The sequence below is a fragment of the Fringilla coelebs genome (genome assembly GCF_963513975.1).
Source record: "Fringilla coelebs genome assembly, chromosome: 2".
Classification (NCBI taxonomy): domain Eukaryota; kingdom Metazoa; phylum Chordata; class Aves; order Passeriformes; family Fringillidae; genus Fringilla; species Fringilla coelebs.
The window spans coordinates 8,056,424-8,069,734 of NC_140029.1; the positions used below are offsets into that span (position 1 = coordinate 8,056,424).

Below are 13,311 nucleotides of genomic sequence, written 5' to 3' on the forward strand. Positions count from 1 at the left end.
ATTAACTTTCCACCTAGATGGTTTTTGAAAACACCCAATACTTCACAATTTCAGATGGGCTGAAGCCACTGCTCTGCATTTAAGCTTTATATTCATTTTGAATTGTAATATAATAGATGTGACCAAAACTTACTTGCTGTGACAGTGCAATAGTAAATCAATGATAAATGTCTGCCACGCCTTCTCTTTACTGAGTGCATCCAGTGCCGTTGGAATCAAAGCAAAGCACAGGGTCATCACCTCCAGTGCTTCACAGCAAACTTGTTCATCTTCCATGTCTGGTTCATTTCCTGCATTTGTCTGTGAAAACAAACAAGAGCGCACAAAGTGGGTACAGAAAACAATCCCAAGAAACCCAACTGGCTCCAAGGTATATCACTAAACACAAACACAAACCACAGCTTTGTATACTAAGTGATTATCAGTGCCAAGAATTATTTTATGCACTCAGATCTGAGCCAGAGCACTATGTGGGACGACTTGAACTTCCAGGATTCTCACTGGAGGATTCCAAGCATGACCTTATTGAGACAGAATTTAAATAGGACAACTGTGGGCAACAATTACATCAGTTAGTACTGTTGGTAGTTTTTCTTGGATTGCACCTGAGGTTTTATTTGGGATTTTTTTGTTTTGTTTTTCTTTACCACTCAAAAAATGGCATTTAAACTTGGAAAACTCTACTACTTAAGCAGAGAAAGGCAATAGTGCTGTATATTTAATTTATCAATCCAGTTTTACAAGGCTTTGACACTTACAACTTATTTGACCAAAAGCTTTTTAATATTGCTAGAATTTATTAATCACTTCGCTATTTTTCAGAAAGATGAAAGAGTTCAAGTTTTAAACATAGCTGCTGTCATGATTTTTGACACAGAAAATAACATTACCACTAATTGGCGCATAGGTTACTTCTTAAACTAAACACTTGAATTAATCGAGTTGATTTTGGTACATTTTTTCAAAATAAATACTTTGAGAATAACGGCAAACCCTCTCCTCCATCTAGAAGTAATTACATTCAAGAAGTTCCAAAGAGACTGAATGTGAGCAGGTCTCAATTTATCATTTATAAATCATTAGTGCAGATTAGTCACATCAACTACAGACATTAAATATTCGTTTTACATGTGGAAAGGTATCAAGATTAATTAGGCAGAAAGAAGGGATTACAATGCAGAGGAGAGAACTAATTGTGAACAGGCCAAAATATGGCCCACTCTGGCAGCAAACACTATTTTGGCTATGCACAATAACTAAAAAATCAAAGGCAGTCACTGCACTGCAGCAGGAGGAGGTGGCAGTTCTGACACAAGATCAGAAAGCAAAAGCAGAATGCCTTCAGCAAGTCCAGAACTGCACCTGCTCTGCAGTGAAGCCTTGGTTTAGAAGAGAAAGTCAGGCTTAGAAGGGAAAGTCATTTCTGCACAGCTGCAGGGACCCAGGAGAAAGGCAAAGTGCATTTTACACTCAATGAAGTACTTCCCTGCACTCGGGCACCCAGAGCTGGGAGTTCTGTACATCATTATATTGAATCTTTATAAAGCCATCATAAAAATTGCTTCCTTTAATCTATAACCAGATACAGTTCTCTTAAACTGTCTTTCCTTCCATGATATTCCTCTATTTCTAGGATGCTTTCCTCTGTTTTAATTTTATATTAACAAAGGGTACTTTATTTCCCCTTCTAATTACTTCTACAATTTCTTCCTCTTTTGAATTTCCAATTTTTCCCCTTCAATTTCTATTTCCATTTTGCATAGTAGGAACCAAATGCAGCCATTTATTACAGATCCATGTCCATGTATGTATCAATAAGAAAAGAAAAAAAACCCAAAAATGAAAAACCCACAAAATCATGTGAAAGATGATCAATAACATACAGCTTGAATTTTACCTCTTTTAAAACTTCCATTACCTCAAAATATTTTTACAGAACTTTACCGTACAATTTCTACCCAGAAGAATGTTTAAAAAGCAAATTTAGGTCTCTTTTAGGTATGCTTTCTCTAGTGCACTACTGCTCTTAAAGCATCCCATGTATAGATATATGAATTTATCTTCACATGCCTGGACTGTCACACAAACTAAACCATCTTTTATATGGAAGTATTGCCTTAAAAAAACCAACCCCCAGTTTATTTCCTGAAGAAGTCATGCTCACAGCAACAGAAGCAGATGCCATTATAACCCTATGAAAGCTAATGGAGAGGTGTTGCATTTTGCTGAAGTAAATATTCTTCTTTCAATTGATCATTTAAACACAACAGCAAACACACCAAGAATTAAGCCTCTCTATGTATTCCTTTTCCTTTCACTCTTGGACAAGTACTGATGAGTACTAACCCTGATTTTGTGAGATAAAAACAGGAAGATGCTTTTTTTAAAATCATTGTCCAAATCCATATTATTTCCTGTAACTGTAAGCAACATCACTTAAACACAAGATGTGTGATAATCTACTGATACAGAACTCCCAACTCCAAACTAGCTGTGTAAACCACACATATACCCATGAATAAAAGAAAAGCCATACAGAATTAGCAATTAAATCTTTTTTTCCAATGCTCCTCACATCAATTAGCTCTTCCTTCTCATTCTAGACTGCACATATGCTTTGAATCACTTCTGCAGAACAGACCTTTTAAGTTTGAAGACTAGACAAATTAGCCTTGCAGGAAATGCTTATTCCTTATTTAGATGCAGAATCTAACTGGGCTGAAAACACGTTACAGAACTGGTGCAATTTTCAACTGACACCAGATTCAAGTTAAAATTCACCAGTTACTGAGGAAAGGAATTTGGAATAGAAAATTAAGCTGTGCTATGACAATAATATACTATATTCTGAAACACATCACTGTATCCACCTAAAAACTCATCACACTCTAAACCTGACCAGGTCAACCCTTTGTACCTATTCCCTTTTGTACAAAAACAAACAGTAATGCAGAAAAGCAGCTGTTCAGGAATTCTTACCTTTTCATAGATTTTACTAATTTCCTCATTTGAGCTGAAAACCAGCTGAACTGATCCACAACCTGATGCCCAAACAATTTTTTGTACTGCCCTGATAACACAGATGTCAGGGATGTATTTTGAAGCCTGAAAAAAAAAGAGAAATTAACTAAAGCAACATTAGAATACAGCTGCAAATAACTCTGCAATGGATTCTAAATTCCCACAAATGTATTTCACAGAAAATTTAAGACTTAAAATGTTAAAACAAAGATTTTTTTTTTCCTTAAATAGTAAACAGATAATGTAGCTTGAAGAGTATTTATATTTCACTTATGTAAAATTTAAAGTAGGATGTAGGCAACTCTGGTTCTAAGGCTTAGCAGAAACTACCAATTTCAAAGCTAAAACCTTCTTTATTTAGGGAAAAAACCCAAGAAAACACCAAACATTCATCTGGAAGGCAGCCAGTCCCTTAAGTAATGTAAAAAGTTGAACTTATTTTAGGGTTTCTCCCCATGGTGTGCTAGCTGATAGCCAGCTTGAACACACTGATGTTATCAAGTATGTGATCATTATATAAAGGGATTGCTTCATGTTCAAGACACAGAGGGTTGAACATGAATAAGAACACAGCTCATGTATTGAATGAATGCAGAGTCACTCTTCAGTCCTTTGTGCATGGTCTGAGTTAACATCCAGTAGTTTCTGCTGATATACACACATTACAGAACATACTCCAACTGCTATTATTTAGGGTTCATATCAACTTTCAAAAAAACTACCAAACTTATCTGCAGTCTGTATTCAAAACAGAGTTGTCCAAAAAATAGGTGATCTCTAGAAGCAGAAGGCAGACAGGTGGATTTCAAGTTTTATTTTTCTAATGCTCAGACAATGAAAAAAGGGGACTTAAAAACTGAGCTAGGTAGATATCTGCATCAGGAAACCTGAACAATGTGCATTTTTCAACTTATATGGACATTAACAGTATTTCCAAGAAAAATAAAAGGTATTTTATATTTGTCACAAGCAAAGCAACCTTACAGCAACAATGCCACAAGAAAAACAACAGGGCTTTTTTATCTCACTGTAGTTTTAAAGTCTTTAAGGATCAACTGTTTTAAAAAAGGTGAATTATTCCTGTCTGTGCTAAAGCCTTCTCTCTGGCCTATGGAAACTATGTCAGATTTTTTTTTTTTAAATTGTGAGATCCGTTGTAAAGAGTCTTTGACCATCAAAACATGAAAAGGCAAAAAAACCTTTCAAAGGTAAACTAAATACACATGAAATTTAGATCTACAGCAGTATTCATATTTTCAGAAAATTACAGACAAATCTTCCACAACAATACTGTTAAATACATTCAGATTTTGTTTGCTTGATGCACTTGGTGAAAGAAAAAATATTTATTTATTAGCAGGCCTCTAGGAAAGACAAAGGCAGAATTAAAAAACCTTTCCCCACATCTCACCTCAAAAGATACTTCTTCTATATAAGAAATTTGATTAAATCAGAGTTGAATTGGCTGATTTTACACCTATGGAAGCAAAACCACCACTGATGGAAGGTAGATGGCTCAGTCTTGCAGTGCAGCATGTTGTGCTTTCTTTAGACACTGCCCTTTGTTCTCAGGGGATAGTGAACTTGTCAACACTAAGATGAGAATATAATAATATCTTCTATCTAGATAGCTCAGAAATGTTTTGGAGGTAGTTTTGCACATATGCTATACAATACAGAAACAGTATTTATGGCTTCCACCCTGGAAACCAAGGGATCCAGATGCAGGTGGAAGAGGAAGGTAAAGCTGTTGTGATTTTAGCTCCCGCTGAACTCAGCTGAATTCACTGACACATTCTCTAACAAGACTCCTGATTCCTGATCCAAATGGGCTTTGGCCACACCATACACATAAGACCACTATGGTTGCAAAGCACATTGTTTAGCCTTACTGAGGTTTTAATTTGTGTCATTAAAGCATCTTCAATATATAAAGATACACTGGATTTGAGATTTTTCTCCTTCATATGATCATTACCTAAAACATTTTAAAAGGAAAATCTGTGTCTTACAAAGCAAAAATTTAAGGATTAAGAAAATAGAAAAGATGCTATAAGGAAAAAGGTGATACAGAAAGGAATTCACCAACCTCATCAGATATTTGCTGTGCAAGACGTATTGCTACATTTCTCAGCATGCATTCTGAAGTTGGATTAGGAATGTTTTGTAGGGCATTTTGTAGCACCACTGCCTGGTCATGCGTAGCCTGGTTTATCTGGAAGAAAGTATTTCTCATACTTACTTTTACATGGGAAAAAAAAGCAAAAAGATATGAAGATCTAAAGTTACTTGGAAAAGTTTGATAGAAGTAGATAAGATCTTGGAAGGAAAACTTAGTGCAAAGGCCAACATAAATAAATCTCCTCATTTTCAAACAGATACCATCACACCTGAAGACACTATGCTGCAGTGGACGATCATGGAGTACAAGTAGTTGAAAGGAAAGGCACTTGCTCAAAACTTATTAGGTTTGGGGGCTTGTTTATTGATCAGATTACTTCAAGCTAACAGAATTTTTTTCTGTTACAATGCCTCCTTCCCTTTCAGTAGATGTGGGAAAGAAAGGGTTTGGTCAAACACGGGGGCTCCCTCTGGATTAGATAAGAGCGTTCAGACAGAATACGGCTGCAGTTTTTATTATACTGAAGTACATTTTAAACACTTAAGTTACTCCTGAAGAATTCTGTTCTAAATGATCCCTCCAGGTTTTTGTAATATTTTCAAAACAGAAACAGCAAGACAAGTTTTTATCTTTTTTTTTTGTATTGGTTTGAGCATAGATCCCTCTCTTCTCAGTCTGCCAGAGCTCCATAGTTTTGACAAAACCTGAAATGGTTGTTTCCTTCTCACAGACAAACAAAAGATGGTGTGCTGTGGTTACAAATTAAAACAGAAGAGTTTTCCTGTACCAGGTCATTCAAAAAGCCCATTTCAAATGCTGCTCAAAAGACACACTGTGAGGCTGCTGGGTAAGGTCTGGTGTTGGTCACACCCTTGCTTTGTCAGCTGCACTAAGACACGTGATTCAGAGAGCAAAGTTACAAAGCCTCCACTGAAGACTAACAGAGCTTCCCCAGTCAATCAGCTATTGGATGCTATTGGAAGTGATCAACAGCAATATATATGGGGTGAATCAGTTCTGTGTACCAGAACACTGTATTTAACATCATTAATTCAACCTTCTATGAAAACAAGGAAGAAAGTAACAATCTTAAAGGTACTAGTGAGAGCAACAGACCAATAAATGAAAAACTACAGATACATAACCTTGGTTGCCTCCTTCTCTTAAATAGTGATGGAAAGCCAAGACAGAAATTATGCTTTGGTACTTATGCTTAAGGCAAGAGAAATTAAAAGTTTTAACAAATCCCACCTGCATCCCACGGGAATAAAAAATACCAAAAGTCCTTCAAAAAGGATGATGGTGACAGCAAGAATAGCAGTGTTTTTTCCAACAAATCTGTTATTATTAAATCAGATGTTTGTAACTCTAAATAGTGAAAGTCAGCAACTGTAGACAAATGTTACCACCTCCTAAGAAGTTAGTCTAAGTCTGTTTCAAGCAATACTTCAAGACTCAAGTGATGCAATGTGAGGTCCAAACTGCCCTTTAAATAACTGTTATAAGAAAACAGGGCAGTAAAATGTACTCATTTTAAATAGATGAAAGACAGGGTGGCAAACAGGTTTGCCTTAATATATTCCTATTATACTCTAACATGAGACATAAAAAGGGATCTTCACTTCTTTGTAATCATTACAAGTTTTGATTTACTTGAAAAATAATTAATTATGTATCTTCTAACAGATGCAGCTAACCAGAACAGGTACTTATGTTTGAGATTTAAGGGGAATGTACTTCTTCAATTCAGAGATGGATCTCAGTCAGTATTTTGGAATTAAGTGCTCTGAAGTGGGGCTCTCTGTGTCTTCTTGAGGATGGGCTGACATATCAAGAAACTAATTAAGATGGAACCTCACAGATGGGGAATTCACATTTATCACAGAACATGCTGAGCTGGAAGGGCCCCACAAGGATCATCAAGTCCAACTCCTGGCCCTGCACAGAACCATCCCCAGGAGTCACAACATGTGCCTGAGAGCATTGTCCAAACACTTCTTGAGCTCTGCCAGGCTGGTGCTGTGACCACTGACATGGGGAGCCTGTTCCACTCCCCAGCCACCCTCTGGGGCAAGTGCCTTTTCCTGACATCCAACCTAAACCTCCCCTGACACAACTTCAGGCCGTTCCCTCTGTCCTGTCACTGTCAGAGCAGAGATCAGTGCCTGCCCCTCCTCTGCCCCTCACAAGGAAGCTGTAACTGCAGTGAGGTCTCCCCTCAGTCTCCTCCAGGCTGAACAGACCAAGTGTCCCCTGCTGCTCATCACACAGCTTCCCCTCAAGGCCCTTCACACCATGCCTGTGGCCCTCCACTGGAATGCTCTCTAAGAGCTTTGCATCTTTCTTATATCATGATGCCCAAAACTGTCCCCAGCACTCAAGGTGAGGCTGCCCCAGCGTGGAGCAGAGCAGGACAATCCCCCCTCCCTTGCCCAGCTGGTGATGCTGTGCCTGATGCCCCTCAGGACACAGATGTCCCTCCTGGCTGCCAGGGCACTGCTGGCTCATATTGAACTGGCCATCAAGGAGGACACCCAGGTCCCTTTCTGTGTCACTGTTTTCCAGCATCTCATTCCTCGGTGTGTCCATACATCCAGGGCTGCCCCATCTCATGTGCAGAATCCGGCACCAGCCCTTGTTGAACTCTGTATGGTTGGTAATCGCCCAGTCCTCTAATTTGCTGAGACCTCTCTGCAAGGCCTTCCTGCCCTCCAGGGCATCAACAGCTCCTCTCAGTTTTCTATCACCTGCAAACTTGCTCAGTATCCCTTCCAGTCCTGCATCCACCTCATTTATGAAGATGTTGAAGAGCACAGGGCTGAGGATGGAGCCCTGCAGAACCCCACCTGTGACAGGTCACCACTCTGTCACTATTCACTACAACCCTTTGTGCACAACCTGTGAGCCAACTGCTCACACACCACATGATGTGTTTATCCTGCTGTGTGCTGGACACTTTGTCCAGAAGGATGAATACAGTTAAAAATGAGAAGTTACCTATACTGACAATCATGCAAACCATTGAAAATAATATACAGAGCAAGTGCATCTCACACCTAACTTTTTACAGTCTTCAAGAAATAGGATTTGGTTAGTAACTTGATCTCTTTTTTAGAATTGCAAAACATTATCTAAAAGTACCGCGAGTCCTTGATGTGCAATGCACTCAAAGAACAGATTGTCAGTGAAAAGTAAGGAGATGCTGCTGCACACATCATAAAACACAGAGCACATTGCTATTTGCAGCAAGGAAGATTTATATTACCGGTGAAATTGTACTCGTGCCTTCCACAACTGGCTGACAAGCTTCTGCCACGGCTCGAACATGGCCATATCCAATTGCTGTTAGCAGTAATTTGGCTATTTTTAGAGCATTAAGGTAGGCACCCCTTCGAGTTTCCATATCTGCATTTGGCAGGAAGTTATTTCTGGTCAGCATGCTCAGCACAAGAGGCAAACCACCACTTTTCAGGAAGTTGTACTGGAAGTCACTGGCGTCTTCTCCCAGAGGTGCACTGGCAGGCATTAACAAGGCATAAACTACCTGTAGAAGAAAATACAGAGTTAACTAATGGAAATGTACCAGCTTGGATATAGATGACTGACCGTGAGAATTTGTAGCAATACTACATAAGCAATGCTTCGACAGCACTGGCCATACACATGTATGCCAGTAAATTGTTTAGTATCTTCAATTGTTAATTTCGAAACAGAATTTGATCTTAGGCTTCCATAACGTAACAGACAGGACTGTCACAGAGAGAATTGACAATTTTTAAAGAACAGGCAAAGCATCACTAACCTCTGTTAGATACAGCACTTGTGAGGCAGAAGGACCAAAGAACAGAGAATCAAGGGATGGACTAAGACTGCTTTCCCCAAGCTTTGCATGATCTAAACAAATTGCTCTTAGTTTCTCGACCGTAGTGTTATCTGCAATAAAAACACAACTTATAGGCATTTTGCAGCAAAAGTACTCCACAACAAGCCAGTACTATTTACAATTATAATTCTGAAAAATTTTAAGTGCCTCAGAACAGTTGCAAAAACTTACAGACAAAATCAGACTACAGAATGTTCTCCAATGAATATTACAGTCAAAAGTGATCCTATTAAAGCAGTGCTACAAAACCACCTTAAAATACAATGCTCCCCATTTTCACTGCACTGTGACATTAACCCCAGTACCAACTGCAAACTATGCAACTTCATATAGCAGATAAGAAATAACTACTTGGGAAATCTTTTACAGACCTAATTAGGATAACAGTAATGAATTACAGTACCAATAAATTACCAGAATTTATTACCCCATCTTCACTTGTATGCATCAGATGAGAAATTATTTTACAGCACATTACAAGATAAAAAAAGGGTCAAGTTAAGGTTTACCTGGTGGCATGAGCTTCATAAGAACACGAGCTCCATCTCTAAGAGGTGGCATATTTAGACTACTGCCCAAGTCTGCAACTTGCCAAAGAAAAGAGATGTATCGAGGATGCAGTGACATGATCTTAAAATAAGCAAATTTTAAAAAATTAAAAATTGTTAGCCAAAGACAAAGTGTAAGAAAAAATATGTTTGAACTGGTAATTTCAGAAAATGCTTACCACTCCAGGCAAACAGCTTTCAACTTCTGGATTTGGACCATCACTGTAGTGATTGCCGTGGTTGCCCGGAGAACCAGTTGAAGAGTCAGAAGAACTATCTGGACTTGAGGGCATATTAGAATTTATCTGCGTAAGCTTAGCTGTAATTAGCTGAAAAACACAATCATAGTTTTAATACTCTCCAAAAATTAAGATTCGTTACCAAATAAGCATCTGATATAATGTTAATGGCATAATAAAAAGAAGAAAGAATGGAATTATTCCACAAAAATAAATGACGCCATGCATGATATTTTTCAAGTATTTACAAAAGGGAAGGAACATCTGAATTGATGTAAATACCCAGCCTGCAACACTTACCGTTTTATCCTTGAGATTCAGCTGCCCAATTAATTTTCTGTCATCTGCAGGATCTACCAGCTCACCCCCAATGAACAGCTCTACTTTTGTGTGTGCACTGTTGGCTTTAATGCGATTGAGGATGCAACGCCGCACTTGGCCAATCGTGTCGTTTGTGTGAGACCAAATATCCAAATCTTCCACCTGCCGGCCTTGGTTTGGAAAACGAACCACAAGTGTGATATGTTTACCACGGAAAGCTCTGAAAATAAACAGAAAAGCAAAAGTTATTTTTGTCCTCATGAAATGAATTCTTTTCCTTCCTGCATTTTTTGCAGCAGGTATTTCAACATCAAATCTTTACATGGTATTTTTCAGTGTAAGATTTAGTGAAAGCCCCAGCAACTATGGCAACAACATACACAGAATCTTTCAAGAAGCCACACTCAGTGCAAATGCATTAATCATATGGTCAAATTTACAATCAGGTTAGGAACACTGACAGAAATTTTAGAAGTCTCTTATAAAGTTTTAGACCTCTCCTCTGTCTTGTAACTGCTTGATCAAAATGTGCAAACAAAGCTTAATCAGACTGGCAATGATGTTTTGCTCTTTTAGCAAAGCAACTCAAGTCTTAAATACACCAAGATCAGAAAAATCCATCAGGTTGCCAAGCCTTAATGCCTTATTCTGCCAAAAGCTGTCATAAGTTTTATGTTAGAATTACAGTTTTTAAATCACAATCTTTTAAAGAAAGTTTGAAGTAGTCAAAAAGGAAGAAATGGTTTCACATCAGCAGTGATCACACTCCCCACAATGGCAGAGACCTCATTAGGAAAGATGTGCCCAGATAAGCTCAAGAAACTAATCCCATGTAACAAAAGGCAAAAACTCCTCATAAAGCTCCTTGCTAACAAGGCCTGTGAAAGATTAGTCTAATCAAATAAGCAGCCCATTAAAAAAAAATGTACTCACAATTGAAAACTTTGTTAGGACTCATCAATCAATCAATATATGCAGAAAAAAAGCTGTAGCAACACAGCAAATTACTGACACACCATGAAGAAATAGCAATTGCTTCAAATTTTCTGACAAAAAGGTCATTTAAAGTAAGTGGATGAAAAAACTCCACCATGTTTAAAAATATGTTAGCTGCATCAAAAATCCATAGAGACACCAAGGATTTAAGCTAAGTTTTCACTCAAGGACAAGTATAAGAAGAGTGAAGGTGTACAGAAAATAGATATACTTCAAAGTACTGGTTCTCTTCCTCCCCTCCTCGTGAGGAGCTTACAGAATATTTCACTTAGAGATAATGAAAAATTTAATCTTGCAAAGTAAGACTGAAATCTCTACAAACTATTCTGGAAGGTGAATATATACATTTACAACATGTTTTTGTAAAATAAGACTACGAGAAACAAAAATGCTTTGCCAATGCTAAAGTAAAGAACAGCACTGCTTTTAAGTAATTATCTGAAATAAAGAATTATATCCAAAACAATTGAGCCTTAAGGTATGTTATGCTAGTTACAGAAGAAACCACCAAGTTTATTTTTAGGCCTGCTGCCCCTTTCATATACACTTGTATTTGCCTGATCTTTCAAAAAAAAATTTTTAAATATAGTTTCATATATTAACAAAGAAAGGGGAATTCTGAAACACTGTGAAACCATTTCCTGAATAGAAGCCATTTAGCATGTAAAAATCTCAAGGATAATAGTACTGTTTTAGTTTAACAGAAATCAAAATCATGATACTGCTTTTTCACACATACCTTGACATAGGTAGAATAGTTCTCTCTTCGTGGTAATCACTGTCACATTCATTTATATACTCCCTTAAAACAGTCAACACTCTCACCATCCTTATTGCTTCTTGTCTTGCACAGTTGATACTGTCTTTATCTCCATCCAACACACATAATGTATCATAGGAGGCTTTTAGACGATCGAAACAGGACTGAATGAAGTCTTCATGAATCACTACCTAATTACATTAAGAAATTGGTGTAATTACAAGACATATTAGAATCCATCTTTTCAGAAGGATGACCAAATGACAGAAAAAAAAAATTCCCCAAAACCAAGACATGCAAGTTACTCAATAAACCTGTTTTATTCCAGCAACTCAGATCAATAGATAGATCTAATTTAGTGTGCACTTCAATAATCTCACGTCATCAGCAGCTGTAACCATACTGTATGTATATAGAAAAAGTGAAAATTTGGACAGAGAACACTGAATTGGACTTTCTCCTTTTTTGAGACTATGTTAAAGAATTCTTGTGTGCATGTAAATCCAGCACTTCTGGAAGTGACAGAGCTAAGCATGTGCAGATGGACAGATGAATGCATGCTTAGTAAGCCCAGACCTACAGCAAGACAGAAGCCTCTCGCCATCTGCCACTGCAGGAAAATACAGCTTGAATGGCTGTGAATTCACCACCTAGAGCAGCTGTGCTGGACCTGGCAGACTGGCAGCTCTGAAGATTATGAAAGTGTTTTTGAAGACAAGTAGAATATCAGTTTAAAGAAATACACCTGGCAAGTTATCAACTGGACATTGTCCAAAGGACAAAATTCCTCCACTAAATTTGTGCAGTCACATAATTACAGAATGGTTTAGGCTGGAAGGGGCCTTGATTATTTTTATGGCCTCTTCTGGACTTTCACCAGCAGGTCCATGACCTTCCCATGTTAGGGATCCCAGAGCTGGATGCAGCACTGCAGGTGGGGTCTCACCAGAGCAGACCAGAAGGGTAAAACCCCTGCCTGGACCTGCTGCCCATGCTGCTGTTGACGGAGCCCAGGACACAGGTGGCCTTGTGGGCTGCCAGTGCATGTTGGGCTTCTTCTCAATCAATACCCCCAAATCTTTCTCTGCAGGGCTGCTCTTGATCTGTTCATCCCCCAGCCTGTATTTGTGCCTGGGATTGCCCCAACTCGACTGCAGAACCTTGTACTTAGCTTTGTTGAACCTCACAAGGTTCTCAAGGGTCCACTACACAAACCTGTCAAGGACCCTGTGGATGAAATCCCCTTCCCAGAAACCCAGTATCTCTTCTCTGTCCACTCCATAAAGCTCCCAGCAAATATTAATGCAGGGAGATACTATCTGATTTGCTAGACCTCAGCTTGACCACTACATAGAAACTCAGTGACCCTTTGTAAGGGGCATGCCAGAAAAAAGAGATTACATTAGCTTGTGACAACACCC

The 13,311-nt window shown here is 38.4% G+C and overlaps 1 protein-coding gene across 2 annotated transcripts in view; it reads right to left on the reverse strand.

Moving 5' to 3' along the window:
* Positions 1-13,311, reverse strand: part of USP9X (ubiquitin specific peptidase 9 X-linked) — a 101,163-nt gene that overhangs the window by 31,362 nt on the left and 56,490 nt on the right. For both annotated transcript variants that reach the window (XM_084201478.1, XM_084201477.1), the window contains exons 18-26: positions 11,870-12,081; positions 10,114-10,354; positions 9,754-9,903; positions 9,536-9,656; positions 8,946-9,076; positions 8,409-8,687; positions 5,111-5,236; positions 2,980-3,105; positions 134-300 (exon numbers count right to left, since the gene is read on the reverse strand). In XM_084201478.1, coding sequence (XP_084057604.1) covers positions 134-300; positions 2,980-3,105; positions 5,111-5,236; positions 8,409-8,687; positions 8,946-9,076; positions 9,536-9,656; positions 9,754-9,903; positions 10,114-10,354; positions 11,870-12,081 — 1,553 coding nt within the window. The remainder of the gene's footprint in view (positions 1-133; positions 301-2,979; positions 3,106-5,110; positions 5,237-8,408; positions 8,688-8,945; positions 9,077-9,535; positions 9,657-9,753; positions 9,904-10,113; positions 10,355-11,869; positions 12,082-13,311) is intronic.